This window comes from Periplaneta americana, chromosome 17, assembly GCF_040183065.1.
Source record: "Periplaneta americana isolate PAMFEO1 chromosome 17, P.americana_PAMFEO1_priV1, whole genome shotgun sequence".
NCBI lineage: Eukaryota > Metazoa > Arthropoda > Insecta > Blattodea > Blattidae > Periplaneta > Periplaneta americana.
In genome coordinates, this window is record NC_091133.1 from 94,729,076 (window position 1) to 94,748,220 (window position 19,145).

A 19,145-nucleotide genomic window follows, 5' to 3' on the forward strand; every position below is an offset into this window, starting at 1 on the left:
TTTCGATATAAAAATTGTTTTTTATGAAACATTTCATAGCATGCTTTGGGAAAGCCATTGATTGAATTCCAAATATGCTCTGTCAATTTAAGAGAGCAGTGTATTATGATAATAAATCATCTAAAGAATTTTAGTTTTGCCCTTCAAATGTGCAAAAATTTGATCCGAACAAATGTAACCTTTCATTCTGAAAATAAATTTTTAAATGTTAAATTTGTTAGGATCAAATTTCTACATATTTAAAGGACAAAACTAAATTTCTTTCAATCATTTATTGTCATAATACACTGCTCTCTTATATTGACTAAGCATGTTGGGAATTAAATCAGTGATTTTCCCAAAACACGTTATGAAATGCTTCATATAAAACAATCTTTATCTCGGAAAGGAAACAAAAACGAGCAAAAATTGTATTAACCTTTTTTTGTTTAAAATATCTCGAAGAATAACCCCCTGAAATTAATGACATTACTTATGGTTCGCCCTGATTAGTAAATGAACGATATTTGGTGTCCATGTTGAATACTGCATAAGTTTCTTAGAAATTCATATGTTTCTTATCAATTGAGTTGACGTGTTGCTATATCCTGATTTTGTGTTTCTGCATTATGGCAACTATACCTTATTAACAGTATTTTTTAAACGTGAAGTCCATGTTACATTTTGTTGATCATTGGATTATACAGTTAAACGCATTAACATTTCTTTACAGGCACAGCAGCGGTATGAATCACAGTTCACACCAGTTGCACCTCCTGTTGCATCTGCACCACCTCCATATCCATTGCACCCAACAGAAATTCCCATGCCAGTTGGGAGCAATGGGGGCTCATTGTATCCTGTTCTATCTGAATTTATGGGCTTGGATCTTTCACCAAAAGCTCTTGCTGAAATCGCACCAGAATATGCTGCAGCTGTACCACAGTCAGTAAGTAAATATTGAAATACTTGTAATATGAACGATTAGGTTGTTGGTTGATAGTTTATAAAATGTATAACTTAATTTTAAAATACTTAAAACTTTTAAAATTCTTGAGAACAAGAGCTATTGTTCATTGCTTAATGTGTTTCAGACAGCAGTAGCTATTCCCGCACCTCAAACTGGACCACTTGCTGGAATGGTAGCACCCCTTTCAGGTCAATCACTTGGACTCCAGAGGGCCCAAGTCACTCATGGTATAAGAGAGGTAAGATATTATCCACAGTTTGTGTTTAAAAGATATCTAATTTAATTAGAGAAATGGTACCTGCAATATTATTGTAGCTTTATTTTTCTTAATGAAACTTCAAGAAAAATGCTATAAAATTAAACAAATGTCACGTGACTTGAAAATGCTATGTCGTTAGTCTGACTTCATAACACAATAAAACAGCTACTATATTTCCGAGTTAAACGCTGTGAATCAATGTTGCTTGCACTTTTTCCTATTCCTATTAATTGAATCGGTCATTGTTAAAAAAGGCACCAAGTCAGTTTTTGACGAAATGGACGTTTTGTTGTTTCTTAAGTTTTTATTGTATCTTATGTATATTCCATGTCCAAGGACTGTATCTGTGTGATAGCAATTAAACTTACTTCTTTTCCTGGATTTACTCCATAATAGAGGATGAAACAAACCATTTATACTTTCTAGCTTAGTATTATCATGGTGAGTGATATGTAAACACAATAGAAACATAACTTTAAAATTATTAAGCTAGTGAATGAATGAATGAATGAAATAGCCTATTAGTGTCCCTTAGAAGGGCTAAGGCCTCCTGCAAGAGGGGAAGCTCTGGATCCGTTTTGCTCACGTGTCGAGCTAGTCCACGTGGGCGGAGTTGTGTACTACTCATCGACAATTATGACTAAATATTAACACTTTGTCACTTAATTATAACTAAGATATTCAACATTTTTGACATCCGGCGACGCTGATATAACCTCTGCAGTTGCGAGCGTCGTTAAATAAAACATAACATTCAACACTTTTGTCATTTAGGATTGTACTCATTGCTGTTAGTCTGTTCTGCACATTAGTTATCACATTAGAATATTTAGGCTTCGTCATACAGGTGATTTCAGTTCCTACTCATTGGTCTACGTTTAATTCGCACTAAATTAGCATATTAGGATATGTATCACTTTGTCCTTGGGATGCGTTGTCTCTACTCTACTAGCTGTCGTCCTAGCTCCTTCCATCCTCTCCTACATTGTGCTACTCTGCTCCAGTGTGTTCCGATCTGCTGCCTGAAGGAGTCAGCCCATCTGACTCTCGGCCTTCCCGGTCTTCTCTTTCCTTAGTAAGGGTCCCAAGTAGTTGTTATTTGTTATTTGCTCAAGCTAGTAAAATAGTTTTATTTTTTAGTATCACAGTACACAAAGATATGACATGCCTTTTAACAATGTGTTCGTCATCCATTGTAGAAATTTTCTGTGACATCTTGCTGAAAATTTAAAGAAAAAACCTTATATTTGGTGTATTGTGCCAGTGTGCAATAATAATACATTGTTCTCAGTGTTCTCACCATGTGTTTAGGACACTTTCTTCACTTTACAGTAAATTTTTTATTTTAGTGATTTACGTTAATGTAACCAACAACATTGTCCCATAACTTTCTCTACAAATACTGCTTACTATTGGCCCTGTAACTTTCTCTACAAATACTGCTTACTATTGGCCCTGTAACTTTCTCTACAAATACTGCTTACTATTGGCCCTGTAACTTTCTCTACAAATACTGCTTACTATTGGCCCTGTAACTTTCTCTACAAATACTGCTTACTATTGGCCCTGTAACTTTCTCCACAAATACTGCTTACTATTGGCCCTGTAACTTTCTCTACAAATACTGCTTACTATTGGCCCTGTAACTTTCTCTACAAATACTGCTTACTATTGGCCCTGTAACTTTCTCTACAAATACTGCTTACTATTGGCCCTGTAACTTTCTCTACAAATACTGCTTACTATTGGCCCTGTAACTTTCTCTACAAATACTGCTTACTATTGGCCCTGTAACTTTCTCTACAAATACTGCTTACTATTGGCCCTGTAACTTTCTCTACAAATACTGCTTACTATTGGCCCTGTAACTTTCTCTACAAATACTGCTTACTATTGGCCCTGTAACTTTCTCTACAAATACTGCTTACTATTGGCCCTGTAACTTTCTCTACAAATACTGCTTACTATTGGCCCTGTAACTTTCTCTACAAATACTGCTTACTATTGGCCCTGTAACTTTCTCTACAAATACTGCTTACTATTGGCCCTGTAACTTTCTCTACAAATACTGCTTACTATTGGCCCTGTAACTTTCTCTACAAATACTGCTTACTATTGGCCCTGTAACTTTCTCTACAAATACTGCTTACTATTGGCCCTGTAACTTTCTCTACAAATACTGCTTACTATTGGCCCTGTAACTTTCTCTACAAATACTCTTTACTACTAGAGTAATGTAAATATTTAAATAAATACCATACCATACCATACCATATCATAACCAAAATTTATGGTTAAAGAGGACCCCATTACAGTGCCACTTACTTTGCGGCTTGGGATCCAAATTTTTACAAATGTAATAAAACTAATTCAATTTGATTAAATTTATTAAGCCATTAAACATACAGTGATAGGCTTCGTCACAATACAGAAGGGAAAAAATACATTTGAAAATACACGTATAGTTGAAAACAGTAAAGTTTAATTAAAATGAAAACACAAAATATTTTGAAACTCTAAAAATTAATGAAAACATTTCACTCTTAATTTAAAATTTGTAACTAAATTTAAACAACTTTATTTATTAAAAAACAATTTCATATGAATTTATGTTAAACTCGTCTACAGAGTAGAAAGGATTAATTAAAACCCAATTATAAAATCTAGTTTTGAAACTATTGGTTGGTAACTTATAATATTGACTGGGAAGCTTATTATATAAGCTTATTACTATATTACTAGTTACTATATATAAATTTACATGAGGTAGGTTATTGAATTGCCCCTTCCTGAATTCTTCATTGTTGAATGCTTTATAGTTTGACATAAGAAAAATGAACAGTAAACAGTAAAACTCCATTTAGCCTATATGTTTTATGGGGGGTCTGAAGAAAAGAACAAATAAGTGAGAAAAACGTGTACTTACACTTATGGCTTTCAGAGAACCCGGAGATTCATTGTCACTCTCACATAAGCCTTCCATCGGTCCCTATCCTGAGCAAGATTAATCCAGTCTCTACCATCATATTCCACCTCCCTTAAATCCATTTTAATATTATTCTGCCATCTACATCTCGGCCTCCCCAAAGGTCTTTTTCCCTTTGGCCTCCCAACTAACACTCTATATTCATTTCTGGATTTAATGTTCCTAATTATGTCAGGTGAAGAATACGATGCTTTCAGTTCTGTCTTGTGTCACTTTCTCCATTCTCCTGTAACTTCATCCCTCTTAGCCACAAATATTTTCCTAAATACCTTATTCTCAAACACCTTTGTTCCTCTCTCAAAGTAAGAGTCGAAATTTCACAACCATTCAGGACTGTTTTATAAATTTTAACTTTCAGGTTTTTTGAGAGCAGACTGGATGACAAAAGCTTCTTAACCGAATAATAATACTCATTTCTCATATTTATTCTGCATTTAATTTCCTTCTGAATGTCGTTTATATTTGTTACTGTTGCTCCAAGATATTTGAATTTTTCCACCTCTTCAAAGAATAAATTTCCAATTTTTATATTTCCATTTCGTACTATGTTATGGTCACGAGACATAATCATATACTTTGTTTTTTCGGGCTTTACTTTCAAACCTATCTCTTTACTTGCTTCAAGTAAAATTTCCGTGTTTTTCCTAGTAGTTCATGGATTTTCGCCTAAGCATAAACAAGCAAGTGATGTAACCTGTTCAAGTCCAATCCCTCTTTGTTTTCCTGGACTTTCCTAATGGCATATTCTAGAGCAAAGTTAAAAAGTAAAGATGAATCTCCTTGCTTTAGCCCACAGTGAATTGGAAAGGCATCAGACAGAAACTGAGAAAAACGTGTAACTGAAATAATATTTAATAACTTCTGAAATAGCATTTTTGAAGAATATATGGGAAGAACAAGTTAAGTTAATTTTCTTTTGCAGCTGACCTTGTGTAAAGGTGCCTCTGGAAAGATTGGCATAAGAGTACAGGCTATCAACAAAGGGGTGTTCGTGTGCCTCGTCATGAAGGGGTCCCCAGCTGCCTTGGCAGGTCTTCGGTTTGGAGATCAGATTCTTCAGATCAATGGCACTACTGTTGCTGGTTTTAGCATGGATCAAGTCCACAGTATGTTCCGTAAGAGCCCGGTGAATGGAATTACCGTTGTTGTCAGAGACAGGTGAGTGCTTGCATGATGATGGAGAACTAAATAATTTTCTTGGTTACAAAGAAACTATTAATAAGCTCATATCAGAACTTTCCCTCAAACTGCACACATGGGTTCTCAGTCAACAGTGCAATAGCTTTACTATGCTGCATATCTTTACATATAGAATTACGTATGGGTAGTGCGAGAAATGAAACTAGAACAGTGGCGTCAAGGATTTTGTCAAAGGGGGTTATTATTAAAATTTTTTACAATTTACATTATCGGTATTTTAAATTTTATGTACCGATATTATTATTGTTGTTGTTGTTATTATTATTATTAGTATTATTATTATTATTATTATTCAGCATTGCAAATTATATGTTAAGATAAAGTAAAACCACAGTCTAGTATATACAATCACGAAGCTTGAGTTGTGAGGGTACTAAAGTTACTGTCACACGTCTCTACTTTTGCAGCGCTGCAGTACAAAACACTGTGCAACTCTTGTACTGCGACGTGTGAACAACGGTGCAACCCGAAAAGTAGCGGCTGCCTGCTACTTTTCCATGCTGCATGCAGCTTAAAAGTAGCGACGTGTGAACAGGGTTCTCAGGGTTGCAGCCGCAGCATTTTTGATATCGGTTTTGTTGAAACTTTTGCTGCGGTTGCAACCAGTGTTACCACCCAAATGTTCCAATGATACTTTTATTGTTTGGTTATATTTTAATGTTAAATGTGATGAAAATAAATTATTTGTAATAGTTATCAAATACACAACACAGTCTGAGCATAATTGCTGACGATATAATTCATTTTTTAAATTTTCCGTAGCGTAGTTCCAAACAGGAGGGTTGCCAACATTGATTACGTGAATATACTGTTGGTTATCATTTAAGTATATAGGCGTTTTTAAAAGCTTTATAGTAAACATAATGTCAATTTCTGAATACTAGATAAGACAGAAAAGCAAATAATAGATAATGAAGCTTTCGCATGAGTTTCTTAATAATGCGAACATAACCACAAAATGTATATTGAGAAGTCAACACGAAGATGGAAACCTGCAGCATGACTGCGGCTGCAAAAGTAGCGCCTTGTTTGTGAACAGTCTCGCAACCTCCAGTTGCAACTTTTGCAGTACTTGGGTTGCACAGCACGAAAAGTAGCGTGCAGCGCGCTACTTTTGGCTTACATGTGAACACAACACGCAACTTTTGCAGCTGCAGTACAAAAGTTGCGCTGCAAAAGTAGCGATGTGTGACCGTACCTTAAGAACAATAGACTGTTCCGGTATTATTTCGCATTGTCTGTGATGAGGCGATAGTAGCAATTTTAGTAGTCAGCATCTATGAATGCATATTCTCTACATATTGAGCTTCGTGACTGTATATACTAGACTGTGGTAAAATTATGTTTGATATAAAGAGAGTTTGAATTTAAGACACTGTGCTCGAGTCCAGATTTATAGGCACTAAAAATTTATTTTTTACAGTAGATCATTACAAATCAGTCAGACAGGCTAGCTGTTTGTAACGATCCCCACAGTAGGTTTTCACCTGACACGAAGAGAGATCCACTCTTCGAAACATTGTGCTACAATTTTTGAAAATTAGCAATGGAAAAAAGTCCAAACAACTCAACCATGAAACTATTCGTCGTTGCTCTCCCCATCTTCATTCAGATCTATACCTAGTGTGTCACTCTTAACTTATTATGCTTTTAAATCAGGGCTCTGCTTATAGTTTGGAAATATCCTCATGCTTGTGTACTTCACCACATGCTAGCATAATTTTTTTCTTGCAGATATGTTGTATTTTTCATACTATTGGTAATGCTTGAAAGCAGTATTATTACTACACTAGTCGCTGGAATCTGAAAGCATAGCGGCCGTTAGCTTCGACTGTAAAACAGAATGTGTGCATGTGCGAGCATATCTTACAATACTGCTTCTACCCACCGCATGACGTCACTCATGCTTGTATATCTCAGGCGAGAAGTGTACACCCTTTTGAGCCAGACTTATTTGGTGAATAAAGGATGAAATATAATAATACTAGCAATGTGTTAGTATCCAAATCTGATAGAAGAAGAAATTGATCATAAGAATTTTAGGAAACCACATTAAATCTGAACATCATGCATTCATAACGAATAGTAAAATTTATGGACTTTTTTTTTTCTCCTTGATACAAGAAGTTGATTACCAGTATTTTACTTTTCTTTGACAGCTGTAACTAGAGACAAATATTTTCTTTACAGGCCATTTGAACGCACCATAACCCTGCACAAGGACAGTGTTGGTCACATTGGATTCCAATTCAAGAACGGAAAGATAATTGGTCTGGTGAAGGATTCCTCTGCAGCCCGTAACGGCTTGCTCACAGAGCACCATCTTCTGGAAGTGAATGGACAGAATGTTGTTGGGATCAAAGACAAGGATATTACAGCTATAATTGAAGAAGGAGGCACCATCATTACTGTTACGGTCATTCCTTCCTTCATATATGACCACATGGTTAAGAAGTGAGTACAGTTTTCCATAGGTTAAACATAACATTTTAGTGAAGAATTAGTACAGCCTCCCATATACTGATCTGAATTAAACAAAATTTTATAGAAAGAAAGGCTGATTAAATTTAATACAGCAGGCATTTTAGAAAGGAAATCGTCAACCCTTAAAGGAGCAGTCCACGATAAAATTCGAAATTTTGATTATATTATAGGATGTTTACCTAAGTAATCCTTAGATTAACGGCGTTTGTCTCATCTCTCTACGCCTTTTAGTTTGTGAAATATTAAAGGTCTTACTGCAAGCTCTGACGTCATAACCACTGATCGCTTCATAATACTGCATTGTAGTTCCGTTTGACATAGAGTGTAGACCGAGTAAATACAAATTCATGTTACAGTCAGTTATTATTAACTCACTTAGGACCTATCACATGCATATACTGTAATAGTAATAGTAGTAGTAATAATAATAATAATAATAATAATAATAATAATAATAATAATAATAATAATAACTTACCCAAACTCTATCCCACTTTAAATCCCGTGTACAATGCATTCTGTTCCATTCTGTGATTAGAACGACTTTGGTCTGATAAGAGTTCAAACTGAAAAGGTTTAATATTTTGATCAATTATCACATAAGTCAACGTCTTCACTGAGTGAGTGAATGTATGTGAGACGTGAAATATTCGTTATGAAGGGACTACAGATACGTGTTTATCTCACGTCAGCAATAAATTAGTACATGGTTTATATTATTCTATTGCACCATAGTTGTTGAGTCACACGATTTAGGCACCGGGGCCATGTTTCCGAGAACTCTAAAACATGTGCATCATTGAATTGCAGTTGTGGATAACCACGAGCTACTTCCAACACATTTCTCTGTATATCTTCTTTCTACGCGTTTTCCTTCCTGCTATACGTTTTCTTTTCCACCCATCGTTTAGTGACATTAGGATACTGGAGCCTGGAGCCACTTACATCTCTTTTCACGTTGTAATTATGGCCCACTATCACAATCATGGTTCTTGCTACTATTCCAATATATGGAAAGTGTTTTCTCTTAGGAATGTAAACCAGTCTCTCGTTATGATATGATTCAAGTTTGCTGGTGTAACAAAACTGATTAGTCTGCTTTAAGTCTTTTAAAGGGCAGGGTTGCATACAACATTTTTCAGAGCACTGTAATCATTGGGTCCAGGTTCGATCCATTCCCTCTCGCTATTGTATGGGTGAATGTGTGCACATTTTTTATATGTCTCTGTTCGTGTATATTACAAATATGATTTAATACAGAAATGAATCTGTCTTCTAAGTTGTCATAATCACCTTCACATGTAGCACATAACCACCATGAGTGATTTATGATGCTGTCTTTCCACATTTGTATTTTCTCATAGGCTATGTTTTTTGCGGCGGCTTTAAGGTTTTTAGATAAGCTTTTTGCAATGTGCCAAATGTCAAATTGATGGTCCACCTTTCATATTTGGTCCTCATGAATTTCCTAATTCCTCTATTGCGGTCCGACAAAGAGAGGGTAATGTTCATTTTTTCTTTTAGGCGATCTAGAACTTTTTCGCATGCTGCTTTTTCAAGATTGCCTACAATTAGGCCCTTTTGCAGATGATGAAGTCTATAGGATTATCTGAATCGAGGTCCATTACACTGTAAGTTACATATTTTGCACTGTAACCAGGTGAGTCAAATTGGTCATCACCGCGATTCGCACGTTTTTATCTTTTAGGGAATTGATAAGTTGTTCATGAATGTGAAAATAACTACACTTACTTTTGGTTCTACGAATATTGAAATTATTTTATAAAATGTTGTCTTTCCGATGAAATATAGTTGTAAAGTTTTTGAAAAATTTTCAAACAATTTGTACCTTATACCCGATGAATTAGAATTTGAAGTTTCTTCTTCTATTTGAAAAGATCTGTCTAAGTCAGTTTATGGCTCACTCACACCTGATTCACCACACACATTTCTTAACGTCTCGCAACCTATCTTACACTGCACAGCTTTGTTTATATTAGGTTTCTGTGAATTTTCAGCCTCATTGAGAACTACACATACGTCAATATTTTCAGCTATAGGTGCATCACTGCAAATTGCTATTGCTTCTTCGACGATCTTTTTTCATTTATAAGCAGAGGAGCGCTTAGTATTAGAACTATATTGGGGAGATTCTCCTTTCAAAAATAAGAGACAGCAGTTTTCTTCATTTTCATAGAAGTTCTATTGTCTTTCATTAAACGTCTTTTTAATAGACACAATTCTTCAAAATTAATTTCATGGAAATGATTAGAACACACAACAGCAGTTTTCGATGGTGTAAAATCTTTTCTGTTGATTTTCTTCGCCCATGTTTTAAATATTTACGGTGACTTTTCTTTGCTCGGAAATACATGAAATGATACCCCTTCTCCATGTTCTGCTTTTGTTCTTCCCTCTGAACACGAAAAATCACAACACCGCGGCATTTTAAACTGTATTACGATACAATTTTTTCTGTTTGGTCTACTGTAGTTCAAAATCGTTTATATAAAAGAAAATAGCCCTACATAAAACCACAACGTTGGTATGCGCTGTTTTAAAATTAAATGAAAAGCAAAATATAACTTCACTCAATCACAACTAAGTCCGAAATTCTGTTCACGTGTATTACGGCGCGAGAAGATTATTTAATACAAAGCACTGCACTCGGGATGTTCTCGGCCTACTACGCAATCACACCAGTTCAGTGGCTGTGACGTCATAAGTATTTGTGCGGGGTCAGTAACTCAAGAACCATGCCTCGCATTGACATGCAGCAAATTACATTCTACTTGGATTGAAAAACGTGATTGATTAAAGCCAACTTAATTTTATCGCGGACTGCTCCTTTAAGTAATCGTGCAGATTGTTGTCGACATTTGACAATAGTCATTTGACCTCTTGCACTCCAATATGTTAAATGGCAAAGTTGTAGCCGATTTAAGTGAACACCATATTTTAACGTTTTGGTGGCTACTTCATCCACACACAACCCCCAGAATTTCTGGAGGATCACATCTGCTGTTGGTTGACGGGTCCACTGGACCTAGTTGGGAGATCTTGTTGCTCACCAGCTTTCCCTCCTTAAGCCACTGGAGGACGATTTTAGTGCCATAGCAGGTCAGCACTAGGAACAGAAAAGTAGAAAGGGTACGAAGGAAAATGAAATGAACCCCTAGGCCTCGAATGCTCTAATACCATCGGGGTTGAAGAAAGTAAGAGTTCAGTCAGAAGTCTGGATAGGAAAGGGTAAAGAGGGAATTAGGTATTGAATAGAGGAAAATTAAGCTGACCAGTGCTAATTGATGAGTAGCCCCTCCCTTTAGTTCAGCTTGTAAATTATGCTTACTAACAGCTGCACCATGGGAAGATGGGGATGGGACATTGGGTATTTGTCCAGGTTGGTTCCTTAAAGCCATCAATGAGAATGATTAATGGCTCCCCCCCCCCCTCCCTGTATTCGACAGATACCCTTTTGCAGCCCCCAGTCATATATACGGAACTGTTAACTACATATTCAGAAAGCCTGTACTTCTGAAACTTTCACTACCTTTCTTGGAATTGGTAAGGCAACAATAGCCGTAAACATATTTGAAATCGGAATTAGCATACCCAAGATAATAACAGTTTAAGTAGTGTGGAATGATTAGACACTACTAAACTGTTAAGTTAGCCTTCATATCCAGATTTGTAGAAACTGGGACTGATCCAGATTAAGAAAAATGCTATTGAAAATGACAGATTTCATTGAAAGACTGCATTTCAGTGAGGAAATTGTTAAGTACAACCTTCATATTCAGATTTGTTCAGACTGTGACTGATCCGGATTAATTCTATTAAAAGTGACAGATTTAATTTAAAGACTGTCTACATTTTGATAGATAAGCGAAGACATAGTAGTACAGTAGACATTCGATCCTTCAGAGGGGCAGACTGTTATTCCGATCATTATTTGGCAATTGGAAAATTAAAAGAAAGACTATCAGTAGCCAAGCGAGTAGAGCAACAAGTTAATATTAGGAGATTCAATATTCCGAAATTAAAGGACTAGGAAACTAAGCATGGTTATCAGGTCGAAATTTCTGAAGACTGAAGAAGGGTTTCTGACTATAACTATGTACTAAACACAGTTAACAGACTTTCAGTTTACTCTTTCATGTTAGTCATAAACATTTCAATTGTACTTTTGTTGTTCTCATTAAGCATGTCATTACAAGTTACCAATTGGTGGCCATTTCTTCTGTTTTTGGTGTATCAGTGATTTGAGGGGGCTGAAAAGTTTTCAACGTTTCTGACTACTTACTGCCTCAGAATCATAGGTAACAGTAGTACATCATATAGTATAGATTGTAGCAAAATCACATTGCGGTAACCTAACTCTAGGCTGAGCCACTCACAAATTCCGGTTGTGCAGACAGAGATCTCTTCCCATGAGGTTAATAATGAAGCATAGCTTTTGAGGTTCTATGGGATCTCATACATCGCAAATGACTCATTCAATTCTGATATTTCTGTATGGAATGGAGTACTGGTTCCAGAGTTCTTCCATTATTTATTTTTTGTGTCTATGGTCCAATTTTGTATAACTACCCTGCTGTTCTTCGCTTAAATCTCATTTCATTAGCTGTTATTCTGTTTTCATCCATCTGCCTTAATATCCATGCTTCACTACCATAATAGAATTGATTGAGATACACTATCGAATATGTCAGTACTATTGATTATTGAAAGTCGAGTCAATATTTCAGGCTTCATTATTACGAAATCCACTTGAAAAATTTTCCTTAAAAGTGGGATTTTCTTTAAACCAGATTTCCTTAAAAGCAGGAATTAATTTCATTATTTTTATAGTAATTTGGTTGGGACTTAACAGGTTATTCCTTAAAAACAGGAACGTTAAAACAGAGGTTTACTGTTGTTGTTGTTTTCTAATGCCAGGCATTTGACAATAAAGTCATTTGACCTCTTGCACTCCAATATTTTTCAAAGATATTATCATGGTCAGCCACTGAAGCACAGATTTTGAGGTGTTCCGAATCCATTTCTTGGTTTGAGTTGCACAATGGGCAGTTAGGGGACTGATATATTCCAATTCTTGGCTGATGTTATACCGCCAGCATTCCATTGTAAGATGTTTAGTTGATTCTGTACTATTAAAGTAGTCCCCGCCCGGAGATCCGATTGGGGGACTATTTTACCTCCGGATAATTTTACCTTAATGGTACTCATTTCATATTGGAGCAGTTAAATGGCAAGTTGTAGCCGATTTAAGTGAACACCATATTTTAACGTTTTGGTGGCTACTTCATTCACACACAACCCGCAGAATGTCTGGAGGACCACACCTGCTGTTGGTTGACGGGTCCACTGGACCTAGCTGGGAGATCTTGTTGATCACCAGCTTTCCCTCTTTAAGCCACTGGAGGACGATTTTAGTGCCATAGCAGGTCAGCACTAGGAACAGAAAGGTAGAAAGAGGAGGAAGGAAAGGGAAATGAACCCCTAGGCCTCGAATACTCTAATTATATTGTATTGTATTTATTAACATTCCATGGTATTCATACATGCTTACAGCTAGAATATGGAACAAGTCAAAAAACTTAATACTATTATAAAATCTTAATTTATAGTCACAGTCTAGATGAAATATATACAGACGAGATTTACAATATAGTCTACTAGTACAACACATAGTTTTAGTATCAATTTCATGAAGTGTTATTGAATGTCATGAATTCACCTACAGAATAGAAGGCGTGAGAAATTAGGTACTTCTTTAATTTGGCCCTAAATAATTTTATGTTTTGAGTTTCATTTTTTATATCGATAGGGAGGCTATTAAAAATTTTTACTGCCATATAACGCACTCCTTTCTGATAGCACGATAGACTTGCCGATGGAGTATGAAAGTCATTTTTTTGACGTGTATTTATGCTATGAACTGTTGAATTAGTTACAAAGTTTTCACGATTACATACGAGGAAGACTATTAATGAAAAGATATACTGACAAGCCATAGGCATTATTTGTAGTTTTTTGAAAATAGTCCTACACGATTCCCTAGATTTGGCACCTACTATTATTCTAATTACTCTTTTTTGTAATAGAAATATATTGTTACTATCTGTGGAATTTCCCCAGAATATTATTCCAAAACTCATTACCGAGTGGAAGTATGCAAAGTATATTGTTTTTAAGGTATTGATATTTACTATCTTTTGCATAGATCTAATAGCAAAACAAGCTGAATTTAGTTTGGGGGTAATTTCTTTAATATGATTTTTCCAATTTAACACATTATCGATTTTTAAGCCAAGTAATTTGGTTGTTGTTGTTGTTTCTAATAGTGATCTATTGTTAATTATTGCGCTAGAAATTTGCGACGTTGAATTTGGACAGGATTTAAATTGAATTATGTTAGTTTTGTTACAATTTAATACTAATTTATTGACTGAGTACCAGTCACATATTTTGAAGAGAATTTCCTCTGTTGAAGATTGGAATGTGTTGGAGTTATTGGCTGTAATTACTATACTTGTATCATCTGCAAATAATATGGGATGACCTACATCTTTTATAAGGGGGGCAAGATCATTTATAAACACTAGAAAAAGTAGGGGACCTAATATTGATCCTTGAGGAATTCCATTATTAATAGTTCCCCATGTCGATGTAGATTTCATAGTTGTATTGATTTCAACTTTCTGTTTCCTATCTATGAGATATGAGTGAAACCATTGGTGTGCAACACCTTTAATTCCATAATAATCTAATTTATCTAGCAGCATTTTATGATTTATACAGTCAAATGCTTTGGATAAATCACAGAAAATCCCTCCAACTTGTAATTTTTTATTTACTGCCTCCAGAATTTTGTCAGTTAAACTAAATGTTGCATTTTCTGTGCCTTTATTTTTCCTAAATCCAAATTGTTCTGGGACTAAAATGTTGTATCTTTCTAGATGATGATATAATCTTTTATACATTACTTTTTCAAAGATTTTGGAGAAGACTGGTAGAAGTGATATGGGTCTGTAATTTTCTGGAGACGTTGTTTCTCCCTTTTTGAAGATAGGAATAACCACTGAATATTTTAATCTCTCGGGAAATATACCATTGAACATTAAATAGTTACACAAATAACTTAATGATCCAGCTATAATATGTGAACTCGCTTTTAATATTTTGCTTGTTATTTCATCATACCCTGAGGAGTTTTTTGACTTTAGATTTTTAATAATTGCAATTATTTCTTGCTTGTTTGTTTGTTGGAAATATTTGAATATTTGGGAATTTTGTCGGAAAATATTGTGTTAAAGAATCTAAACTGTTAGTAACATTATCTTGGGGGATGTTGAGGTTATCAGTTATTGTAAGAAAATATTTGTTAAATATGTTTGCAATTTCATTTGGGTCTGACGTTTTTGTATTGTTAGATATAAGGGTATAGTTTGTTACTTTACTTTTTGATCGTCCACTTTCTTTTTTAATTATGTTCCAAGTTGTTTTGATTTCATTATCAGAGTTTTGTACTGTTGTATTATAGTGTAATTCTTTAGCTTTTTGAATTACTTTGTGTAATATTTTTGAATAATTTTTATAGTGTTGTTTTAAGTTTGTATCATTACTATTTCTGCTCTGTATGTATAATGATCTCTTGGTTTTGCATGAGATTTTAATACCTTGTGTAATCCATCTATTGTTACATATTGTTTCATTTTTATACTTTACAGGAAAACTGGATTCAAAAATATTTAGAAATGTTTTATGAAACTCGTTGAATTTACTGTTCATATCACTTTGACTGTATACTGATTCCCATGTTTCATTTTTAAGATTTATTTCAAAATCATTTAATGATTCCCTGTTTATATTTCTGAATCTCACTTTAGTTGGTTTTTTTGATAATGCTGTCGGGGTCGAAGAAAGTAAGTGATCAGTCAGAGGACTGGATAGGAAAGGGTAAAGAGGGAATTAGGTATTGGATAGAGGAAAATTATACCAAATTCAGTCAATAACTCATCAAGCTGACCAGTGCTAATGGATGAGTAGCCCCTCCCTTTAGTTCAGCTTGTAAAATTATGCTTACTAACAGCTGCACCACGGGAAGGTAGGGATGGGACATTGGGTATTTGTCCAGGTTGGTTCCTTAAAGCCTTCAATGGGAAGGATTAATGGCTTTCCCCCCTGTATCCGACAGATATCCTTTTTTGCCTAGATGTTGATGCAGCATCGTAAAATAACCCAATAAAATAAAATAAATAAATTCAATTGTCTTTTGCCATAATTCTGATTTAAGCTACTACCATTTTTGAAAATATTGAACTCAGAAATCATTGTCATATATGAGTCCCCTAACTGCCCATTGTGCAACTCAAACCAAGAAATGGATTCGGAACATCTCAAAATCTGTGCTTCAGTGGCTGGTCATGATAATATCTTTGAAAAATATTGAAGTGCAAGAGGTCAAATGACTTTATTGTCAAACGCCTGGCATTAGAAAACAACAACAACATATTCCAATTCTATGCAGGTGTTTGGCCAAACAATCATGACCTGTTGCCAATCTAAATGCAACTACAGACGATTTTCGCGGTAAATCGGGAATTAACTGTGGATTATGATGCAGAGAGTTCCATTTTTTCCCTTGAGGTTGTATTATGAAATTTTGTTTGTTGAAGTCTAAGTATGTAGATTTAATCAATCTTTTCACAGAGTAATACGTAGATTTAGTAACAGGTCTGTAAGTAGCAGTGCTTCCCTTCTTTGCTAGTGCATCCGCATTCTCGTTTCCCAGGATTCCACAATGGGATGGTATCCATTGGAATACAATTCTTTTATTAAGTGATATTAATTGAGAGAGCATTTTAGAGGTTTACTGTAACTTTTCTGATTCTCCATTTCCTCCATAGCTATACGCTATCAGGCAATAAAAACATCAGATTGTTCCTTTGTTTTCTTAAACATGAATTCAATTGTCTTTTGCCATAATTCTGATTTAAGCTACTACCATTTTTGAAAATATTTAACTCAGAAATCATTATCATTTGAGATTCAAACTAACTATTATTACTTTTTTGTTTAGAATTACGACATCTACCATGTATCATAATTTCGGTATTTATACCATTTACACTCTATATATAACTACTGGAACTGTCTTAGAACCTGAAGTCTCGAATCTCGTAACATTTTATTTTTTCAGAATGGCTTCGAGTCTGATCAAGGGTGCCATGGACCACTCGATCCCAGATGTGTAACTCGTTGATGCATGGACCGAATGCAGGAAGCTGGAAAAGTAATGAGAGGACATGAAATGTATTTTCTCGTAAAGATACTTTTCTTCTTCTTTTCCTGAGAAATAACAGTATCTAGTTACATATATGTGATACTTTTAACAATATTTTTTTATACTATGTACACACACAGTGTCCAGGGTTATGCTGCAGGATATTTACATAGTAGATGTTACATAATAGAGCAGTATTGACTATAAATGACTGTATACGACAGACAGAGAAAGAGTAGAGTTGTCAGGTGATAATGTTGTGATCGAGAAATTTTAGGATCTGTACTGTGTGTGGATAAATGCAGCGTTATTTTTCATGCATTCATGAAGGCTATAAGTTTGTTGAGCGTGCAGTTTTTTTGCAGTTGAAAGGCCTCCTATTTTAATGATATTACAGGGAATATGAGAAGACAGCGACAACTGGAATAAATTGTCTAATTTTGTAATTCTCCAGTTATATAATTAATGGTTACTATACATTTCAGTATATTTTATTGTACGTTGATTAGCTTTTAATTATTATACCGTGAACAAGAATGAGCCTTAAAATAGGGTAAAATAGTATTTTTAGTGACAATATTAGGAGAAAGTTTCGTGAATATCTTATTTTTCATCCAGATTCTGTAATATCTGACAGAGAAAGGGAGGATTGCTGCTGGCATTTGGAGTGGAATAGACAAATCTATCGGTACTTACTTTGTACTTCAGTATCTTGTAAAAATTTTGTGATCACTGGAAAGCTTTTGGCATCGTCGTTCTCACAAAGCTAAGATTATAATAACCATGGCAATTCATTACCGTATTACTTTTTCCTTTAATTTCAAAATTTCAAATTTTGCTTAAAACCTTTACAGAATTTCACTGTTTATAAAATCACTGAAGTTTCGTAAATTACCGTAATAAACTGCTTTCAAACATAATTGTAATGTAAAAATGTCTTAATGAAAGTCGGAAATTGTATAAAACTGCCTTGAACACCAGACCAAGATTTGTATTTCATATATGACATGTATTGCACAACATTTTCTAACACTTCGGTTTGTTTTAAATTTGTTTAGCACCTTTCAGTTACTAATTATTTGTTGTATGTGTTGAACACGTTTCATTCACTAAACCTCTGTTGAATTGAATTGAATTGAATTGAATTGGAGGTGCAATATTTATTGTGCAGATGAAATTGACTGAAGTGCAATAGATATAATGTATGTAACCTTCGTGAGGTATATTTCTCTCTTATGTTTGTTTTTTTTTTTTTTTACGAGAATTTAATTCAGCAGTACCAACTTTTACACCACCCCTTGTCATGTCAGTGTACTATTTTTCCCCCACCTTGCATAATTATATACCTCTTCATTGTAACAGAATTGTTTTTGTGTCATTCTTTGTGCCATTGTTTGTAATTCGCCATTTAAAACCAAACATTTGTAATGTAGTTGTTTTGTATTTTCCGTCGATGGGATAGAATTTGAGTACTTATAGTTTATGTATGCATTTACAGTGCTTTAAATGGTGACATGGGTCTGTCGCATATCTTTATGCAAGCGCTATATATATATAGTTTTATTTACAATAGTAGCAGTGACTTTGTGTTAGTCGAAGATAAATGTTTTTTGCAGATGTTTAAAAAAATACATTAGATTTAAATTAGTCGTGCATAAATTTAAATATGACACCATTTTAAGCATTGTTTCTTCCAAGAATGTATTGTTTCCTATAAAAATATATATTAAAAATAAATGGATAATGACCTTATTATTGTTAGACCTTTAATCGCTGGATGATAGTGCATGTTTTATACAGAACCTAACGAGCATTCTTCAAGGATTTGAGCTAACATTTCGACAGTGTGAGTCTGCTTTGTTTCCCGTGTTTTGTTGTACACTGTACATGGTGTGAAATTTACATCAAAACATTAAGGTTTCGTTTATAGCATTTACGAGTACATAATCTGCTTGTGAAGTACACAGATTCCAATAGT

At 34.7% G+C, this 19,145-nt stretch overlaps 1 protein-coding gene across 1 annotated transcript in view; it reads left to right on the plus strand.

Moving 5' to 3' along the window:
* Positions 1 to 18,919, plus strand: part of LOC138692578 (syntenin-1-like) — a 29,370-nt gene extending 10,451 nt beyond the window's left edge. Inside the window, exons 3-7 of the mRNA XM_069815574.1 lie at positions 713 to 928; positions 1,074 to 1,187; positions 5,117 to 5,352; positions 7,585 to 7,848; positions 17,084 to 18,919. Of these exons, the coding sequence (XP_069671675.1) occupies positions 713 to 928; positions 1,074 to 1,187; positions 5,117 to 5,352; positions 7,585 to 7,848; positions 17,084 to 17,138 (885 nt within the window). The 3' untranslated portion in view covers positions 17,139 to 18,919. The remainder of the gene's footprint in view (positions 1 to 712; positions 929 to 1,073; positions 1,188 to 5,116; positions 5,353 to 7,584; positions 7,849 to 17,083) is intronic.
* The last annotated feature ends 226 nt before the right edge of the window (positions 18,920 to 19,145 follow it).